This window comes from Gobius niger (genome assembly GCF_951799975.1).
Source record: "Gobius niger genome assembly, chromosome: 8".
Lineage (NCBI taxonomy): Eukaryota > Metazoa > Chordata > Actinopteri > Gobiiformes > Gobiidae > Gobius > Gobius niger.
The window spans coordinates 8,701,045-8,723,445 of NC_136859.1; the positions used below are offsets into that span (position 1 = coordinate 8,701,045).

At 41.2% G+C, this 22,401-nt stretch overlaps 1 protein-coding gene across 1 annotated transcript in view; it reads left to right on the forward strand.

Moving 5' to 3' along the window:
* Positions 1-22,401, forward strand: part of ascc3 (activating signal cointegrator 1 complex subunit 3) — a 158,684-nt gene that overhangs the window by 106,765 nt on the left and 29,518 nt on the right. The window contains exons 16-30 of the mRNA XM_079561281.1: positions 1,586-1,810; positions 3,152-3,271; positions 4,384-4,548; positions 4,662-4,748; positions 4,822-4,998; positions 6,620-6,845; positions 6,928-7,082; positions 8,858-8,956; positions 9,439-9,607; positions 12,514-12,734; positions 12,869-12,954; positions 14,525-14,691; positions 15,780-15,925; positions 18,135-18,255; positions 18,628-18,770. Of these exons, the coding sequence (XP_079417407.1) occupies positions 1,586-1,810; positions 3,152-3,271; positions 4,384-4,548; positions 4,662-4,748; positions 4,822-4,998; positions 6,620-6,845; positions 6,928-7,082; positions 8,858-8,956; positions 9,439-9,607; positions 12,514-12,734; positions 12,869-12,954; positions 14,525-14,691; positions 15,780-15,925; positions 18,135-18,255; positions 18,628-18,770 (2,307 nt within the window). The remainder of the gene's footprint in view (positions 1-1,585; positions 1,811-3,151; positions 3,272-4,383; positions 4,549-4,661; positions 4,749-4,821; positions 4,999-6,619; positions 6,846-6,927; positions 7,083-8,857; positions 8,957-9,438; positions 9,608-12,513; positions 12,735-12,868; positions 12,955-14,524; positions 14,692-15,779; positions 15,926-18,134; positions 18,256-18,627; positions 18,771-22,401) is intronic.

Consider the following 22,401-nt stretch of genomic DNA (forward strand, 5'->3'; position numbering starts at 1 on the left):
AATCCGGTGTGGTGTGTTTACATGCATGACGTATCCATGTATGTTCATTAACATGCGCTGTCCTGACCAAATAAACAAATAAATAAAAGTAACTAATTATCGGTTACTCAAGTACATAGATTTATATTATTGGGTAGTAATTAGGGTGACCACACGTCCCGCAATATTCGGGACAGAGGTGAATTCAAGGCTTTTGTCCCGGATCTCGAAACTAGTTTGGGCGATTTTCCCCCCAAAAATATCAAGATAATTTTCCCCATATTGATCGATGTCGATTTTCGATTAGATTATTTGTGTTTTAAAGAAAAAAGAAAGAAAAATAAATAAATAAACAAGGCCTTTCCTGGACTTTCAAGTCAACAGATGCTGTGGCCAAACAGAAAACTGAAGTGAACTCATCAGCAAAAACAAGCTCCACACTTCTAGCCTCACAGTACAACATTCCCTCACCTGCACAGTGCCCACGCAACACACCAACATCTGGCATGGAGACGCAAGAAAGTCAAATGTTTGAAGAATGTCAGAAGAAGCGAGAATTGGCTTCAGAGCCTCACAAAGTCACGACTTACGGAGTGAAGCGCAAACAACTTATTATGTACATAAAGAAATACTTGTCGTAAACAGCGCATTTATAAGTATAAAAGAAGCTCAAACTTACAATTCACTGGTTAAAGTCCAGCTATTCCACGGCTGCAGCCTCAAAAATAGTCCACATGGTCCAAATAGCGATCGGTGTTAGGGAAATACTAAAGGAGTCCGGAGGAGATGTGGATGGAGAGACGGGACACGCATGTTCCTGTTTTGCCCATTTGACGAGACTTTGTGACTGATATTACACTTAAAATCACCAGGTCCTCTCCTCTGGCTTCCGCATGTATTATCTGGGCTTCATGTTTCTTTGGGTCGAGTGTTTCCCTGAGATTGACCTGACAGGCGCTGCAGCATTTTGCCGTCCATATTTTTTTCCAGAATGTGACAGGACTGGCCAATCCTCCTCGATTTAAACGCACCACGCGATTATCGTGATCGACCTTTATTAGAATTGCGCTTAGATTAAATATTGATGAATTGCCCAGGCCTAGCCCAGACTTTTCTGAGTCTGTAACTGCCTCAATTAAAGACCAATATGCCCCAAACACCTCTGATATTACTGTTATTATTGTTATGAAACAGCACTAGAGCACATGCGGGTGCACGGTGATGCTCCACGCTGCAGCCCGGTCTTCCACAGGGCTCGCTGTAAACTTTGAGGCAGAGACCAGAGCTGCAGTGAAGAGACAAGAAAGAACTCCATAAAAACAGCTGCACTGCCTCATTTCCTCACTGTGTTGCATTTTTGGTGTAGATGTGCACACCTCGGTAAACAATGTGTGTGCCCCCTCCCACCCGGACTCCATCCCAAATTTCAGGCCCAGTCATGAATCAATTGTTCCAGACCCTTTTTTAACTTGAGTTCTAAAGCAGATCTTATCTTAACCTGAAACATAAAACATCACTGCTATCGACACTTTTTTTTCAGTCCTCCTTTACATCATTAGCCGTAACATTAGCCATGCTTGACGCCTCTTCTTTGTCATTTCCACAGGGCACTCAGATCTACGATGCGAAGCGCGGCTCGCTGGTCGACCTGGGTATCCTGGATGTGATGCAGATTTTTGGACGCGCCGGTCGACCGCAGTTTGATAAATACGGGGAGGGAACCATCATCACGAGCCACGAAAAACTGAGCCACTACCTGACTCTCCTGACGCAGCAGAACCCCATCGAGAGCCAGTTCCTCGACAGCCTGGCCGACAATCTCAACGCGGAGGTCAGTGACTGTGGGCAAGGACATTAGAGACACCCTTCCTTACATTTTTCAACTAACTTGGTACATGTCTTACCTCAAGAACAAACTCTCGACCCTGCGTTGATTTGTGCACACTCTGCTGGACAATATTATAACTGCTTTGTCTTATCTGAAACAAAGGAATATTATTATGACACATTTGTTATTTTAAGCTTCACTACAAAAAAAACAAGGTTAACATGTGAAAAGCACTCATTGTTTGCCCTTTATATTATGTAGGATGGACATCAGATTATTATGCATCAGCTTTCAGTTGAGTTAATTCACAGTATTTCCACTATATTACTGTTAATTCCTTTAAGATTACCAATGACTTGATCCTGGTTTACATTCACTTTAATGCACAGCCGTGGCCTTGTCTTCATACTATGCTCTCCATTGACTCGTCCTAATATATCCCTGTGAAATGAACTCCAAATGAAGCAGTCTGTCTCCTCTTCTCAGAAAGTCACACAAACTGAAAGCTCGGCGACTTTATCGCTCGGCGGCGGCTTATTTCAGACGATTTCATCAGATTTTTTTTTTAATTACGTACCTTCAGCTCCCGGCCTATTTTACACCTGCCTCGCGCTCCACCTGTCGAAACGTCTCTGCCTCATCCGCCGTGTTTTTATTTAAAAGTCAAATTTTAGGAGAAAATGACACACTTCGGTTTGAGACAATAATGCAACAGTGAAGTCGGGTGAAGTCAGACAAGGCAGATGGATTCGTGCGGGGAAAACGAAAACCAAATTCTATTAACTTTGTTGTGCTTGTGTGTTAATATATGTTAACTCATTATCCTTTTTAAGTTGCTGTCCCTGACTGTTTATATTCCAAAAGGTGGATCCATAGTGTTTTTGGTTATATAAGTTTATCATAATTTCAGAGTTTACGTGGCATGTATTTTGCCTTTTTATACAAATCAATATTGTGAAACTTAAATTATTTGATCTGAAATGAATGGCACCTTTTGATTGGAGCTGGTAACAAACTATTCTTTTTCTGAAGTTCCAGCGTAAAATGGTATATAGTTCTTGTTGTCAATTTCATGTAGTTTTTTAAGTACAGAATAGCCAAATGTTTTTGTCATGAAATTCTGTGCTGTAGTAGGTACATTTTAACTGGATTCAGCTTGTGTGACTGTAGTTGTTGCCTTGGCCACTAGATGGACACAGAGACCACATATTATATTCCACCGTCAGTACAAAAGATACATAAGGGCCATAGTTGCCCCTTATGTATCTTTTCCTTCTTTACTGTTACATTTGTACATATTACAGGTACATTTTACAATAATTTGATGGACTTCTGTTTTGTCAGGTTGCTTTGGGGACAGTGACAAACGTGGAGGAGGCGGTGAAGTGGCTGAGTTACACCTATCTGTATGTGAGAATGAGAGCCAACCCTCTGGTTTACGGCATCAACCACAAGGCCTACCAGGTAACACTCTTAAAATGAAGTCATGCAGAGAAAGTATGAATATTATCTTTAACTTCACAAGTTGATGACGGGTTTAACAATACGTAATAGTTTTGCTAAAGTAATTTGTACAAGAGGTTCTACAAAAGAACATCCATTTGTGTTGATCAGTGTAGCCACAGCGTTTCCTCAAGTACAAAGTATTGGCACAAATAACTAAATAAGAGTTCTTAAGTACTGAGTAGCTGTTTGAGTGTTAAAGTCTGATTTATGTTCCAGCAGTGGCATCATTATAAGGACAACAAAACATGAAGTTATCTAAAAATGCAATAAAGATGTTCAATTTGAACATTTGTCTTTTGATGTCACCAAATAAAAACTCAGTCTGTTACTAATGGTTATTGGCGGTTAACAGCATTTAACTAGAGTTAGTGCTTAACTCATACCTTTAGCATTACAGCACTTGTCTTAGGCGTGAGTGCATCAATATCGAACATTTCTCTCACATTGATGCTTCTCCACAGACAATAGCTTACACCATTTTTAGTAAATCCACCTTCAAAGGCTTGATTTCCAGAGTCAGGTGGGGAACCCAGGAGTGTGTTTTGACTTTATTTATGTATTTACAATTACATATAAAGATAGTCTGGAATTGTGGTCATAGGACGTGAATTGAGACTCGAGGCGGGGCTAAAGATCGCAGCTTGAACGAGAATCAAATCAAATCAGAATCTTCATGGTTTTGGTTACAGCCCGGAGGAGCACTGGTGTTTGATGGGAAATTGCAATTCCAGACTGTATTCCAGACTGAATGTCTCATTATGGTCCTTCTCATCTATGGCTATTTGTTCTTTCCCATCCTAATAAAACACTCCTTATTGAAAACAGTGACTCTGTTTAAATGCCATCAAGTCAATATTCGGGCTAAGGTCAATATTCTGGTTTCTGAAACATTTGGAATAACCCGGTTGTTGCTAATATTCCGGTTATTGGCTGCTTGTAAACGTAGGCAGTGTTTTTAAGAATTGTGCCTAATTAGGGAAAACCTTTTATCATGCTACGACACCGGGAGAGCTTCCAACTTGACACTGAAAAGCTTTCATACTTTAAGAAGAGCGTCATTTTGTTTCCAGATTGATCCTTTGCTGGAGCTGTACAGGAAGGAGCTGGTGATCGAGTGCGGGAGGAAACTGGACAAGGCCCGAATGATCCGCTTCGAGGAGCGCACTGGGTACTTCGCCTCCACGGACCTGGGCAGGACGGCCAGCCACTTCTACATCAAATACAACACCATAGAGGTGCCAAAGAAACCACACATTTCTATACAGCATTAGGGCATACTTTTTAACACCTTAAACTTTGTCACTCTCATTTTATTAATCTTTTTTCTGTCTTTGTTCCCCCTCTGTAGACCTTCAATGAGCTGTTCAACTCCCAGCGCACAGAAGCCGACATCTTCAGCATCGTGTCCAAAGCGGAAGAGTTTGACCAATTAAAGGTAAGGAAAGGAAAAAGATCATTACTCACATGTAAGTTATGCACGAAATTAAACTCCATTTTGTGTTTTTGAGCTTCGTGACGAGGAGATGGAGGAGCTGGACCAGATGCTGTCTTCTTTCTGCGAGTTGCCCGCCGCGGGTGGAGTGGAGAACGCATACGGCAAAGTAAACATCTTGCTTCAAACCTACATCAGCCGCGGAGAGGTGGACAGTTTCTCCCTCATCTCCGACCTGTCCTACGTGGCCCAGGTGAGGAGCCACATACGCGTCACACACATATCTCGTGGTGGGTTGTGTTCTGTGAAAATCGTGCTTGGTGAGAATAAAATCTGATAGAAATAAGCCCTTTTCTACATTTCTACTTTAGCTTAATGAGTCACATTAATAAAGGAGTTTTCCCATTGTTTGATAAGTAATTGAATACAACATGCACACATTTACTTAAATGTCGTTAAGTATTGAGAGGAAATTCGATACATTTTCTGACTTTTGTGCTGAAATGTCATCTGGGCTGGTAGCTTTCCTGGGTGTTCTTCGCTCAAGTCCCATAGTTACTCAGGTATCCTCAAAGAATAAGTAGCACTCTGCAAGGGCTGCACAATATATCGACATATTATCAGTAAACTGAGGTTTTTCATCTGACTGAGATTTCCACATTTTTTGCTCACATAATGTCACACCCCTCCATGTCCAAAGGTTCAATAGGAGTCAAAATTGTCTGATTTAGTTTACGCTTTACATTACAGTATTCATTCACTCCATACTCCGTGGTGGTAAGCTACTATTGTAGCCATAGCTGCCCTGGGTTAGACTGACGGAAGCGAGGCAACCAGTCTGTGCCATCACTCACTCACTACATTCACCCAGGCTTTCTGGTGTTACCAAACGGTCTCCCAAGTACCGACCAGGCCCTTCTTGCTTAGCTTCCGAGATCTGACGGGGTCGGGCTGAGCAAAGGCGGTTTGACCCCCAATCAATTTATTTACAGGTTCTTCTTGAAATGTATTGGTGCTGTAATCAAATGGTTTGATAAAATATGGCAATAATGTTGTCACAATATTTAAGACAGTTATCGGATTTTATATATATCAGTGTTTCCGTGGGGCATTAAAAGCACTAAAAGTATTTCAATGAAATTTGCCAAAATCAAGGCCTTAAATGTCATTTAAAAGAATTGTTTACTGTATCAGTTCATCAAAAATAGTAAAATAATGGTCTAGAACAAATGACCACAATTTTGCCTAAAAGTTGTCAGTTTTGTCCAATTCTCTTTTCTCTGTCTGGAAATCTGAAAAAATTAAAAATGTGCAGATTTTATTCAGTGTTTGTGGAATTAAACTTTAGTATTTGGGCATTAAAAAGTATGAGATTTGACCTGCTTCTACCTGTATAAACCCTGTATATAGACGTATCTTCCAGTCCTCCCTTCTGTCATTTTATTCTGACGACTGGAGATCCCTGGCCTAGGGTTTGGGCCCCGCTTCTCACAGAGTGCAAAATGCTTGCGTCAGCGTCCCGAATTGGAGGTCAACAATTTCCCTCTCACTCTACTGTCCTGAGTCCTGTTCAGTCAAATGCCACTGTCATCGGTGTAGAGCCGCGTGGTCCCGCACCTGCCCGGATCAGTCTGAGTGTATCACTGAGGTCTGCCTCCTCCTGACCTCTGAACCGCACATCCATCACTGCCCCGCGGCGGTCAACCCCCTCACATGTGATTAATGACTTAGTTACACGACTCTAGGAGCAAAAATAATTCTTATGTATGTTTCAATCAGAAGAAGAAATGAAGTGCACTGTTTTTATGGTAGTTAAAAGTGGAGGACACTTTTGTTTGTCTTTAAGGATAAATGTTACTTTTCTATCTCCCCAGAATGCGGCCCGTATTGTGCGCGCCCTGTTTGAGATCGCCCTGAGGAAGCGCTGGCCCACCATGACGTACCGGCTCTTGACTCTGTGTAAAGTCATCGACAAGAGGCTGTGGGGCTTCAGTCACCCCCTTCGACAGTTCCCAAACCTCAGCCACATCGTCCTGAACCGACTGGAGGAGAAGAAACTGTCTGTGGACAAGCTCAAGGAGATGAGGAAAGACGAGATCGGTACGAATCAACGACTACGACTACTATAACTACTACAGTTACCCCTAAAGCTGATGAGCCAATCACTATTCAATGTTTCTAGGCCACATGCTGCACCACGTGAACGTCGGCCTCTCGGTGAAGCAGTGCGTACATCAGATCCCCTCGGTGACGATGGAGGCCAGTATTCAGCCCATCACACGCACCGTCCTCAGGGTGCGGCTCATCATCACACCGGACTTCAGGTGGAACGACCAGGTACACTTTTTTATACTTAGCTTTGACCTTTTCTTACAATCTTTGAGTCTTTATTGTTTAGAAGTGAGCCCACCTGACCCAAATATTAACAAAAGGGTAAAAACAGAGCTCCGGCGCTTGAATCGCTCTCTGAAGCCTGTTTCAGTAACAACTGGTCACGTGACTAAAGTGTCAAATCTGTGCTTCACTCTGCGAGTCGTGTATCGTGTTTCAAAGCGGCTCATTGGCTCAGAGAGTTTCAGTGTGTTACCTTAACAGCTTGTTTTCTGGTCCGTACTTTGGCAATGTAAATCACAAGTGATAAGTAAATGTGCTGGATTTCCCCCGTTTCCTACCCAACCTTGTTCATATGGTGCCAGTTTTCTGCGCCTCACCATAGGAAATGTAAGGAGCGTGATCTACTGGAAATAGTGGCTAAATTAGCTTTGACTAAATTAAATACAAAGATTGTGCATTGATGTCCTGAAGGCAGTCAGCCAGGTTTCCTCCGGGTGCTATAGTTTCTCCGACCTCCGGGTCAGGTCGGCCCACAATGGCAGCGCGGCTCAGTCGCAGAGGCTCAGGACTAGCACCTGAACACTATTTCATTGTACGCTTGTACAATGACAAATAAAGCACTTACTTACTGCCTCGAAGCAGCAGAGCGGGCACTGGAGCTTTGTGGAGCACAGACCCACATTACAAAAAACTGTACTACTCTTATTTGTTTGCCTATGATTGATCTGATCATTCAAACATCAACATCAGATGCAAATTATGAAAACACCACACACCTGTTTGAAACTTCAAATGCACACATTGCTTTGCTCGTGGAAGGCCCAGGGCACGTGTCCCATGTCTCCGAGCTGGCCTGGTGTCGCCTCGGGGTCCCCCCAGAACAGCTGGATGAGGTGTGCGTGGATCGGGAAGTCTGGGCATCTCTGCTGAGACTGCTGCCCCCGTGACCCGGCCCCGGATGAAGCCGAAGAAAATGGATGGATGGACATCGATTTGATTGTGTTGTTGCATTATGTTTATGAGAAGTCGCTATAATAAAGCTTGTCCACAAAAGGTCAGTGTTCAAACAGAATGAAGCAGCTCTGAAGCTCCGGATCTTTAGCCACATTCACAGATATACCCCCAGCTGGCTAAAGTCCTGGTAAAGTCAAGGTTTTCTTCCAAAAATCCTGACTTTGCCAGGACTTTATCCTGCTGGAGGCGCATGTGTGAATGTCGCTTTTGAAACTTTCTGCCAGGAAAGCCTTAAAGTGTTACAAGGCTTCACTCGCACATCACTACAAATATATCAATAACTCAATCACAATTCTCTCTCAGTCCTCGTCCTGAACCCTGACCCTGGATCTGAGAGGAACAGGACTGTCCTTGTAGCACGGATAAATGTTTACGTTGTATTAGTGAAGCATGCTGTGAACATGGGGGAGCGGTAATGGTATACTGCAGGCTTAGTGCTGATCCAACAGAACAGGGCAGTGACATATGCACTGACATGTAAGAAGAGCTGATGGCACTGGACGAAAGATCACACTCATTCAAACATCATGAGTACAAGAAATTGTGCATTTTGATACAGAAAGTCTATTGTTTTTTTTTTACTTTTCTCTCATTCCTCTGACAATCCCAAGTCACGTATACTTGAGGGCCAAACCGGGTGAAAGTTACACAGTCCTAATTTCGTAGATCCCTGTTTTTCATGAAAGGAACAAAGTCTCATCATACAATACAGTTCTTTTAAGTTCTTCAGCTTGGTTAATGAATAATAAACGATTATTTTCCAGGTGCACGGTTCAGTGGGTGAGCCCTGGTGGCTGTGGGTGGAGGATCCCATCAACGATCACATCTACCACTCCGAATACATCCTTCTGCAGAAGAAGCAGGTATGGCAGTTTTCCCTAAACATATTCACATTGTTTTTTCTCATGAGGAACCAAAGGGATTGTTAAAGATTTGAGGACATGGGTCACCTTTATTGAACAGAAAAAAAAATCCAAAGAAACCCCCAAAAGTCTCCCACTTCCTATCATTTCAACAGAACAATTGATTCAAGTGTTTAATACTATATTTAAGTGAGCATTTTTTTTTTTTTGGAATGGTTGTCTTCCATTTACAATTTAGTTTGAGAATGGTGGGTCCAAAATGTTGGATGTGGAGTATGTAGGTATAAAGATACTGAAGTCATAGCTGGAAAGGGAAAATGTTTTCCTGAAGAAGACCTAAGAGAAGCTTTGGTGAGAAAGACGTCAAGTTGGAAGATTAACAAGGTGTTTTGCTTTGTTTTTCCTCCCTCACACAAATCACCACAGCTGCAAGAAAAACCCCATGGCTAGTGTTTGTGTTGACTCTCTCTCGCCCCCTGCAGGTGGTGACAGGAGAGCCTCAGCACATTGTCTTCACCATCCCCATCTTCGAGCCGCTGCCGTCTCAGTACTACATCAAGGTGGTGTCCGACCGGTGGATCGGAGCGGAGGCCATCTGCATCATCAATTTCCAGAACCTCATCCTCCCCGAAAGACACCCCCCTCACACTGGTAAGGTCCTCGGCATCTGCGGCTATAGAAGAAGTAACCACTGTAAGTCTGTTGCTCAAGTCAAGTCCCTCATGCTAACCTTTAGGGCTTATATATTTTCCGATTCTAGTACTGAAACGATGGTTTCCGATACCGATACCTGAAGATACTTTTTCCGATACCTATAATAAAATCAACAACCAGAAAACAGAACAATAATCAGCAAATTTATAATTTTGGGTTCATCTCCAATTTCAGGATAAGTGTGAAAAATTATGAATAATCTGGGGAAAAATGGGAGAAAATTGGGATGAATTGAAGAGGAAAAAATGTGTAAAAATAATAAATATATGGGGAGGAAGTTGGAAAACTTGGGGTAAATAGAGAAAATAATAGTTAAAAATAAGAAATTAGCCAAATCAAGGCAACAAATTGGGAAAACGAGAAAAAGTTTGGGCAAAATTAAGGACAAATTTTATATATTAAAAAAAAAAATTGGGGGACAAAATAGGGGGAAAATTCATTAAAATTGGGGGGGAAAAATGTATTGGAGCTGGACCAAAAGCATCACACCTGTTCCATATCTGCTTTCGTTTGTTACTTTTTTCTCTTGACACCAGTAGTACTGATACCGGTATCGTTTTAACGTTTAACCCTACTGACCGTGCTGTTTGATAAAAGTGAATGTCATTCCCACTGATACCTGCGGGGGGAGCTCTAGGTCAACTCTTCATCAGCTCTGGCCTCTGGGTTTTAGAGCCAATGCCTTTTCCTTATAGAGACATTGTTCCAAATTATACAATACAATATCAATGCTCAAGTACCCAGAGCAGCCAGCCAACCAACTGGTGATGGCGGAAACTGGAAAAAACAACATCATTCTGCTCAGGAGGCTGTTGGACTTGTGGGTCCTCATGATTGTGCAGTTCGACGGCTACAAAGTTCAAGATTAAAGTTTCAAACCACTCGATATGCTTCCTTTGATTAGCTTTAGCTCTTTGTGCTAACAGGCCATTCGTCAAACTCGCGCAGCACGCACTGTCTTTGTGTTAACAGCAGTTTAACCCATTTGACTTAAAGCGCTAATCCCATTCCTGTTCGGTTATAATGGGAGAGCTCTCTGACATCTGTAAATGCTTCCAGTTGTGAGACTTGGCCTGGTTTGCAGAAACCGTTGCCAGACTTCTTCAAAAATCTTCTCTGTTGTTGTTTGTTCTTTTGCTGCGGTTTCCGACATGCTGGTCAAAGCAAGCAGAGAGTTTGGAAATAGTTTCTTTCTACTACAGTGTGCTGCTCTGTAATGTAAACCAATGCTGAAGTTGTTAAAGTTTAAACCACATAAACCAACGTTAAAATATCTGTGAAACAACAATACTTCTGCGTATGATGCTAATATTATGTGACTTGAAGAACAATGCATTTGTTTACAGTAACAAACTGAGTAACAGAACATTTGTAATTGATCTATAATGCCTGTACTGTCATCCACCCTTTTCCCAGTGATGTAATACAGAGTTCTTAATCCATCTGGAGATAAACAGCATCTGATCTGTCACTGATGTACTCAATTTCCTGTAAAATGCATTTCCACCCCATTTCAAACTTCTACTGCTTTATGAGAACTTCACAATCATAATCTAGTTCCTGTTCTTGATTCAGTTTGATCAGATTAAAGACCACGATCAAACGGTTACTTTTTCTCTAATTATATTCATTATTAATACTTGGCCTACATAAAACACTTCTATACACACTTGGTAACGGGGCATTTAAAAGCATTTTAAGTCATTATATGAATTTGGGGGGGAAAAAAGAATTAGATTCAAACTGGTATTAAATCTAAAATGATTGAAAAATGGTGACATTGCTCAACAATTTTTACTCTATAAGTTAATTGAAAGTGATGCTCTGAAACACATTGAGTTGGCCAATCTTAAAGGAACAGGCCACCGTTTTTCCATACTGAGATATATTCTTACCTGAGCTTAGACGAGTTGATACGTACCTGTCTGGTCTTTGTGCCCGTGGAAGAGCTTGGTACCTTCTAACTTCACCCCATTTGGAGCTATAGGAATATACTGGGAGAGGCCAAATGCTAACAACATCTTATGTAAAAACAGTGGCCTATTCCTTTAAAGGTGCATTATGCAACTTATTATGTTGGCATTTTGGGGGGATTTGTGCGTATTTGACCTTGCAGTGACCCAGTGGCTGTATGCGTATGTGCCATTAAAATAGTATTTGGTCATGTTTCACGTTCTTCTGTCTGTATAAACCCTGAATAAGTCACATTTTAGAATCTGCAAACTTTTAGGTACATATAGTAGAGTATAAGGACACAATTAAAGTCATTATTGTTGAAATAGCATAATTAGACTCTTTGATGTATAATTATCTCTGTCGCCTTTGCTACATTAAAATACCTCATTGTGTAAAAAGGTTGGAGACCCCGGCTTACAATATGCAGTTAATATGAGTGATTTGTCTTTCAGGTCATGTGTGCGTCAGATACAAGAGTGTGTTTGGTCAAAACATATATGATGAGGTTCATTTGCGATTAATTCATGATTAATGCACTAATTATTTTTGTGAGTAAAGCTTTAACTTTGACAGCCCTAACAAAGTGACTTGTGTGGATAGCTAGTAGTCAAGAGGATACAGGTGTCCTTTTTATACTTTGCCTAAATGTTTATAAATTGTGAGCATATTTAGAACAATAAGAAAATGCTTCTAAAACGCTACTCATGTTTAGGAATCTTGATTCTATGAGGAGCTACTGTTCTTTGAAAAGGCTGAAGCGCTACAAGAAGCTCCCAAGCTCCTTTTTCTTCCTGTGCCAGATTTGGACGACCAAACCTCTATCATTTATACAGTTTTATCATAAGTGCAACTACATGACTTGGATTATGTGGTTTTCTTCTCTTCAGAGCTGTTGGACCTGCAGCCGCTGCCCATCACCGCGTTGGGAAACTGTGAATACGAGACTCTTTACAAGTTCACTCACTTCAACCCCATTCAGACGCAGATCTTCCACACGCTGTACCACACCGACACCAACGTCCTGTTGGGGGCACCGACGGGCTCCGGGAAAACCATTGCCGCTGAGATGGCCATGTTCAGGGTGTTCAACAAGTATCCTGGCTCCAAGGTGAGTTTGAAAACCGTAGAGTTCGAGCAGCGCTGACAGAGAAGGCTTTGAACTTTTGACAGTTTTTGCTTCACATGAAATTATGGCACTTGATACTTAAATAATAAGCTATTGAATATGTTTCCTCCATGTAGGTGGTCTACATTGCTCCATTGAAAGCCCTGGTCCGGGAGAGGATCGAGGATTGGAAAGTCCGAATTGAGGAGAAACTGGGGAAAAAGTAAGTAGCTTTGTTCATCACTGGTTAGGATCATTTCTTAAGTTTGTCACAGTAAAATGTCAAACTCTATTATGTTACTATGAAAACAAGTTGATATTGCCAATGCCTTTGAGAAAGAAAATCCACTCTGTTGTCCTGGTTCTTCTAGATGTTCTAACTGCTGCTTTTTTTAGCATCTTTACACAAAATAATAGTGCCGTAGTTCATTTGATTTTGCCTTGTATTACTTCTCATTAAGCCCATTCAAGAGGCACTTGAAAGTCCAATCTAGGCAGTGGTGTGCCGTCAGGGGCAGCAGGGCCTTCTCTGCTAAAAAAGAAGTGTAAAAAGTCTTAAAGGGACTATATGGAGTTTAAAAATGTTAATACCAAGTATTTTCCTCCCCCTACATGTTCCAGCCATGTCCTAATACGTATGTAGAATGAGCTCAGACGTGTTCACCACAACTGCCAATAAAATCCTGCACTGTCACTCAAAAAGGTGTTAATTCGGGTCCGAAGTGCCGTCATGCACGAGCTTAATATAGAAGCTGCAGTTACACGTAAGACCTGAGGTGGCAGTAGTGAGCATAAAATTACTAACTTGCATCTAGCCCCTTTAATAGTATATTTAATTTGTAATTTGTTTATATAATGTACAGTTTAGTTGCTTATATTGGTATTGTTGAGGTGTAACTGTAATTCCCTGCTCAAAAAGTGCCTTAAACACCTCTGGTGAGCTGCTCTGCCTCAGGGCCTGCAGAACAGACAGAGAGGCCACACTCATGATTTGACACTCGTGACTGACAGAATTATCAGCCAATCAACATTCGATGTACAATGACAGCGCATCCCCAGACCCTGCTGTGACTCCTCAGCTACCCCTATGTTTTCTTTACCTGGGAAAACTGGGAAATGTAACTGCACATCAGCAAAGACGTTCCAGAACATCTGAACAAATATAGCTCAACCAAACCGGATGAACAAAACATTTCTCTTGTGAAATGTCCAAACAAAATTAAGTGGATTTCTTAATCTTGGGTATTTGGCGCTGCTTCCTCATGAAAAGCTTTGATAGCAAAGCAGCGGGAACGACAGCGGGATGTTGACGCTTGGCCCCGGACAGGAGCAGAGTTTCCCTGTGTCAGTTGCGCTGGGACTCGAGCAGGGAACAGGTACGGGACCACGAGCACTAAAAAGGCGTCCCACATAGCACCAAACTTGTAGGTCTCGTATCTCATTGTTACTTTGGATTTTGCGTTTTGGTTTATCTCTGGATGTCTCACTCTGTTTCCAGAAATAATGTATATAATGCGCTCGTCTCTGCCCGTCATGTGTCGCGTGTTTCCATATAGTAGTACGAGTGTTTTCCGGAAGGTTTGCTTTTGTTTGGGAGCAGAGGCACAGCTGCTTTGATTTTATCCATATGCCTATCATCGATCAGTTTATATGCGTTTGAGTGAGTTGAACCCAGGTACTGAAGGCCCTGACTGAAACCCCACGCCACTGAATCTAGAATATCCCTTATAATAATCACCTTTTCATTCCACGTATACCGGCTCTTCTTCACGCCTCTGTGTTCTGTCCTCCAGAGTGGTGGAGCTGACCGGAGATGTGACCCCAGACATGAGGGCCATCGCTCAGGCCGAGCTGATCGTGACCACCCCTGAGAAATGGGACGGAGTGAGCAGGAGCTGGCAGAACCGCAGCTACGTCCAGAAAGTGGCCATCCTCATCATCGACGAGATTCACCTGCTGGGTAAGATACACTAAGGTCAACTTCTGTTTTACATCCTACACGTGCTCTACACCTCTATTGTACTTTTACTCATTAATCCTATTAGTTAATTGCAGTTCATTGAAAAGGTGGGAATCCTTTAACCTCTTAACCCCCACCTGAACAGAGCACATTTTCGCCAGTTTGGCAATACCCAAATCTAAAAGATTCTTGAAAAAAGTGTCAAAATAGCAACAAAAACTAGACGAAAACGACGATGAAAATGCAACAAAATAATCACAAAAGTGCAACAAAAAATCAACAAAAGAGTGACAGAAAAGTGACAGAAATGCAATAAAAAAGTGAGAAAATTGTGTAACAAAAACGTAACAAAAAAGCCACAAAACAGCAACATCAAAGTGACAAAAAGCGATGAAAATGTGGAAAAAAATATAGCGAAAATGCAGCAAAAAAGAGCAATAGACAAAAGAGCGACAAAAACACAACAAAAAGCAACAAAAAAGAATGACAGAAAAGTGAAAAAAATGTGTGACGAAAATGCAATGGAAAAGTGACAACAGCGCGAAGAAAAAGATTTGTTTAAATTGATTTTGTAGGCTTTCAAATGAGGCGTTACTCTGGCCTTTTAGATTTAGGTAAATCTGAACTGGAGAAAAGACATTTGGTTAAGAGGTCAAAAATGAAAGAGGAGGTATTATGCTTTTTGCAGGTATTTGGTAATAATCTCCCATCGTTATCACTCCCTTACACTTTGTTGGTTAGAAAATACCATATTGATGTAAAGCATCTATAACCAAATATCCAGTACTTTTATTTTCGGGATCCTTTACATGATTTCCATGTAAGCCCTCCCCTTAACTGTGCAGCTGTTTCAATAAAGAGTAAATAATATATATAAAAGTCGTGTGGCTCTGTGGCTAATCGGGAGTGATTTCTATTTGCGATGAGAGAATTAATTTAGCAAAAGGTCAAGAGGTGAGGAAGGCATTTCCTGGATACGTAGGACAAAGCTCTAAAGTTGATTCGTGTTACTTGAAAGACATTTACAACTGATAGAAGTTGCCGTCACATGAAGTAAAATACATGTTTGTTTATTTCCCTGCCTATAGGTGAAGACAGAGGTCCCGTCCTGGAGGTCATTGTGTCCCGGACAAACTTCATCTCGTCGCACACGTCCAAAGGTGTCCGCGTCGTGGGTTTGTCCACCGCTTTGGCCAACGCCCGAGACCTGGCCGACTGGCTTGGAATAGAACAGGTCTGTTTTCCTTTGTACCTTTGTAGTTATACGTGTTTTTTTTTTTACATTTTACAAGCAATCATTCGTGTTAAAGGCACTATACAGAGTTTAAAAATGTTAATATTAAGTATTTTCTACCCCCTAAATAGTCCAGCAATGTCCTTATGTGTAGAATGAGCTGTCATGCACAAGCTTAATATAGAACCTGCAGTTCCAGGTAAGACCTGAGGAAGCAGTAGGGAGCATAAAAGGACCAACTTGCATCCCTTTAAAGCAAATATAAACATCATAGATTTTATTAGATGTTTGGAGATGAGAACTCTATGCCTTTGTATCTTTCTCATTGTGCGGTTGGTGCTTCTAGTGTCGTTGCTCTCCCTCTTTTCTGTTTATCTATTTTACTTTTTGGCCAAATACAGCGATTGCGTCCATCATCTTCATTGTGTAAGTGATCCCCGAGGATTTACAAATTGTAAAGTTAACCACATATTTCTGTATTAAGCCCAACATTTTGTATCATCTGCCCGATTGTATTTATCTGGAAGTATGTAACACGAGGCCAGGCAGAGACTTTGGCCCAGTTTGAACAGTGTCTAATCCCGGGAACAGACCACACTCCTATATCGCAATGCCATGTTTAAAGTCCAGAGATGAAAGAAGATGCCAGGGATATGAGTGGGGCGGTTGTCTTGTCATTCTGTAGCAAAAAGGGAGATTTGCAGCAATACGGTGGCTAAAGAGAACAATGACAGTGATTTGTACTGAAGGCTTTGAAACGTCCAGCGAGACAATTGCACACTTTTGTCCATTACTTCTGAACAAAGGGAATTCATATTGGAAAGGGCATTTTATATAACAAGTCTAATACTCCTGACATAGTATGTACTCACTGTTAATGTTAAAGCTGCATTAAGGAACTTTTGTATGTTTATTTTGAAATGTATGCACAAATATGACAATTTATGGATAATCTTCAATACCTTCTAAATTTTTATTGTATTGGCACTAAATTTATACTAGTTACCAATTACTTTATTAGCAACTTCATTTTTTAGGTCTGAGCCTTTATTTTGAAATGTATGCACAAATATGACAATTTATGGATAATCTTCAATACCTTCTACGTTTTTTACTGTATTGGCACCAAATTTGTACTAGTTACCAACTATCCTTCTAGAAACTTACTACAACCTTTATTTTGAAATTTACGTCAAAATATTGCGATTTTTGGATGGCAAATTACTTACCTTTTCGCTGTGTTTTAAATCATTTAGAATGAAAGTTGGTTGTTGTTGTTGTTGTTAGCAGTAGCAGTAAGCTAAGTTACCTGCTAAGTTCTTATCTAATTCGTGGTAGCAAATTAAACATGAATAAACAGTGCAATGAACTTACACATGTGTTTAATCCTACATCAAGAGTATACATGACAAAAATATGCGGTGTTTAAAAAGTATTTAAAGTATTCAGAATACAGTACTCTGATTGGCCAGAGTAATGGAATACGTTACTAAATACATTTTCAGGCAAGTATTCAGTTTGCTGTGACGGAATACAGTTTTAAAGTATTCTCCCCAACACTGCCTATTTAGTTTATTGTTTATGCTTCACGTAGCTCACCATCATGATAAATGTGCTGAAATGTTAAGCAAAACAAACCTAGCTTTTTTCCAGTTGGGCACTTGCTTTGAGAATAAATAATAATGTCCTAAAAAGTTGTCAATTAACTAGAAGTAGTTTCCATATGAGCTGTAGACGTTGGATCACTCTCACAGGAGTCTAGACTGGTTTATTCTAAAAAAAAAATAAATAAATAAATAGCCAATCTACCTCTATTGAAAAACCCCTTTGGTCAGCCTACTGCTTATTTGTTGATGTCTGTCTCTCAATTCTAATATTTTTGCCTGATATTTTCTGAAGATCTAAACACAAAATCTACAAATGTGTTGAACCATACAATCTATAATATATTACGTCTATTTATTTCACCTCTCCCACAAACAAGCTGCTGTCCAGATTGGCTGCGTTCGCTTCATAAATCTTGCTAATCACCGTCTAGTGTTTGGCACAAGTCCCACAAACCCAGACAAACAACCCGACTTTATTTCACAGGTTAAAGTATCACAGATGGGCTCTGCGTCGCCAGCTGCTCACACTAAATCTTTCTCTGTTTGCGTTTCCTTCTTTTTGTCCTCTCTCCTCACCCGTACTGTCTTTGCATGTGTAACAGGTGGGACTGTTTAACTTCCGGCCGTCTGTTCGACCCGTCCCGCTCGAGGTGCACATCCACGGGTTTCCGGGACAGCACTACTGCCCCCGCATGGCCACCATGAACAAACCCACTTTCCAAGGTACAAGTCGAGCCTTTATCGAGGCTCATGACAGAAAGAGTTTCGAGATTAGATTAGATTAGATTAGATTAGATTAGATTAGATTAGATTAGATTAGATTAGATTAGATTAGGCAATTTATGTTTAGAAAATCAAGATTCAGTTCACACTTATCATGAGAGTATTAATGTGTGAGAGAAGACTGAAGAATCGAGAGCAAGATGAATTTGTGAGATATTTCCTGCTCATTAGATCAAGCCATCATTGTATTAGTCAATCACAGCTAGATCTCAAACCGCAAACAACCAACAATCCCTAAAGCAATTGATTATGTCGTTTTTTAAAGCTGATACTCATGCACTCTCTTCCATTATCTCATCACTTGCATCCCAGCTATCCGGAGCCACTCTCCTGCCAAACCTGTGCTGATCTTCGTCTCCTCTCGTCGTCAAACTCGACTGACGGCTTTGGACCTGATCGCTTTCCTGGCCACAGAGGACAACCCCAAACAGTGGCTGCACCAGGACGAGCGAGAGGTGGGTTTAATGTATTTATTCATGAATGTGATTAATTGTTTTTTCGTCATCTAAGACAATAACAAAATCATTTCTTTGACGCACCTGTTTTGAATGAAGATAACGTAAAGGTGATGAGCTAAAAATAGCTCTTTGGTGACTAAACCATGATGACGTTTATGAGTTTACTTTGTCGAGACAAAAATGTGAGAAGTGGTTTGTCAGACTTTTTATCCAGGGCTTGGGCGTGGACTGGAGAACACACTCGCCACATGTGACACAGAAAGGCACTGTTAGGTTACATGCACTTGCACGCGGCATGCTGCGCCCCTCTCTTTCTCTTTTCTCTTCTTTCCCGCCTCCAGTGTGAGATCCATGGTCTGAGCGTGCAGCAGACAGCCATTCAACAGGGACTTTATCTTTTTTCAGGACTGTTTTTTCCCCCCAATTAAATATAGAAGCGTATGAACACAGAAAGCAAGTTGATGACATGCTACAGCCTGTTGCCCTTTGTCCCAAGTTCCAATACTTATTTTTAACACTTATCAACCTAAATGAATCTGTTAAAGATGGCTACTATTACTTGAGGGCTACACCGCATAGAATTGTACCCATTAAATACAATAATTACCAGCATTTATTTTATGACAGATATTTTCAGCATTGAAAAATTCCTCACGCCTTTAGCTCGTCTCCATGCAGATGTGACTACATTCAGCAGAATTTGAGATTTAAACAGGTTAAGTTCTTATCAAAATCCATTATTTGATCACCCACTGCAGTAATGGCATTTTCTGTGTTGAGCTGGTCATTGGGAGCATGTTTTGTACTGATGGCAACAGTATAGTCCAAAATGTTACGCAGTGTACCTTTAATTACCTTTTCTTTTCTTTTTTTTATGAAACTGACTTAAACTTGACTAAACCCTTTTTGAGTTTTCGTCGACTAAAACTATATTTAGAAATGACTAAAGTGTGACTAAAACTAAAAGCATTTTCGTCCAAAAGGCTAAAACTGCCAAAAACAAAGGGGTTTGCTTAATTTCCCCCAAGCCTGGTTTCGGTAATATGTAAAGTAGCTCCAGTATTATTTCTTGTTTGGTTTATTTATTTATCCGCTGGGAATTACCTGAAGCGGTGCCTACAGGTCGGGGACAATGCTGTTTTGTCATGATTCAATAAGATAAGATAAGATAAGATAAGATGGTACTTTATTGATCTCACAGATGGAGAAATTGCATTAGATGAGAGAGCATCCGGCAGCAGCACCCATTCAGTGAGCACCACTCTTTTTTTTTTTTTTTTCTTTGGTGAAAGATCGTTGTGTCGCGGCCGCCATCTTCACTGTTTTGGTCACAGGAGGAGCACTGGTTGATGGGAAATCCGTAGACGATGACCACGGCGGTGGAGCTCTTGCGCTTGGCCACGATGTTCTTGGCCACACAGGTGTAGTTGGCCGTTTGGGACAGACGCGCCTGCTTGATGATCAGGTTGTGGTCCACGGTGATGTAGAAGTTCCTGTCCTCGGCCGGGTCGATGATCTCGTTGTCCTTCAGCCACTCCACCCGCATGACCTTGGAGGATGGAGAAACTGTAGCTGCCCTCTGTCTCCTCTGATCATCTGAAGCGGTGCACCGCCTCCTGGGCTTGTCCCCGTCTCAGAGCGTGGTGTCCTGCACTGGTCAGCTCCACCTCGTCCTTCCTCTTCCTCCTGCACAGCTCCCTCCACAGTCTATCACCATCTCCTCATTGGTCCCTTTTCTTGTTTCCTGTAGCTCCTCTTGTGACGCCTCCTCCGTGCTGCAGGTGTGGGGGCTCTTGGTGCCTCTTCACTGTTCAGTGTCTCAGAAGAAGATGTTTGTAGATCTCAAATGGGTTTAGCTGATAAGCTAGCAGTTTGTTTACCTTCAAAAAGCTGCTTTCTTCAGGACCATTTTGGACTCTCAAAGTAAACAAATCCACCAAACCTCCACAAAAACACGACAAAGATGTACAAAAGTATCCAGAAAAGCAACGTGGTTCGCTGAAAAAGGCAAACAAAAAGGCAAACAAGGCAAACAATTCACTGAAAAAGGCAAATACATACACAAATACAAATACATATCACAATACATAAGGGCCGTTTGTATCGCTGTCCTCCATCCTCCTTATAAACTTGCTGCTCTCTTCTGAGTTTTGCTGAGTTCGCATGTCTTTATTTCCACAAATGCAGGTTTAAGTGTAATTTCAGATGGACTGCAGCTCCCCCATTATATTGTCGGTGAATACTTTGGGATTCATTCGAGAATAGAGCCAAGAAATCATCCGAGAGCGAGTCCGCTAATAATATTCCAATACCCTCCTATATCTGATATCTGAAAGAGCGCGTAGGAGCTTCTCGACAAAAATTGCACATTAGCAGACACAAAGAACCCTTGAAAAGCGTGTTTCTGACAAAGTGAGCAGAGTATACAATAATGATATGAGTAATATTGCTTCAGAATAGTGTTAATGTGGATAACAAGTAATTGAAAAAAGAAAAACATCTCCTTTTCTTCAATCATCCACCTTTGTTTGCCCAAACTGTGAGGCCCAAATAAAGGCCATAACTATATTCAAATACTCCCAGGTCTGTGGGGCCTTTGTTTGCCTTCATGAACCCTGTAGATAAACCGTCTGATTGCACATGTGAGTTATAGCCGGGGTCTCCGTTCTCCTTTATCCTGTCCACTTCAAAAATGAATATCTATAAAAGTGAATTTTAAATGCTCATCTGACTTTGTTTATTTCATTATTGATCTTATTTATGTCTCTTGTTCATGTTTCTTGTTACTTCACTCATATCTTAACAAATATAAAGTACAGTATATCCTGATTGACCAGAAATAACAAGTCATAACTTAATTATAGTAATATTACATACATTTACAACACCTTTAGGATTCAAATTCAGTCCCATCCTAGTGCGGTCTGGCTGAAAACTCTGCATCCAGTTTATTCAAACGAATTGTCTGATTTGTGAATGCAAATAGACCAGGGAGCAAAACAAAACAGGTGACTGGTGTCCATGTGACTGCACAAAAGCAAAAAACCATCATAAACAGTGATTGATATCGAGTCAAATGATTCACATTAATGGGATAAGAGCAGGAGATTCTAGAAAAATGATCCCACAGGAATATGTCAATAAATCATTTGTTTTGTATAGCCCAATATCACAACAGGAGTTGCCTCACAGGACTGCACCAAACATTAAAACAATGAAACAAACAAAAAACAATGTAATGTTCAAGCAAATGTAGTGTCCAAGCAAATATAATGGCCAGGCAGAGGTAATGTCCAAATAAGTATCAGCAGCAGATGGAAATGTGCCCCCATCTTTGGACTTTTCTACATGGCAAGGAAAAACTCAAAACCCACAGAAGAGAAACTTTAGGGAGAACCACAGAAGAAGAGATCCACTCCCATTGATGGCCAGGCAGATAGACCCAGGACTGATGGGAGTCCCTCTGCAGACATGGCCATGACCGAGGAAGTCCTTGTTGGAGCTTCAGTTCTTGTTCTGGGTTCTTTTGTGGCTAGGGCTGAAGACTATACTAACGACCAACCATCTAAAACAGAGGCTACTCCCCAAAGGAGAGTGGAACGGGGGCCCCATTTGAGTAGTTATGAAC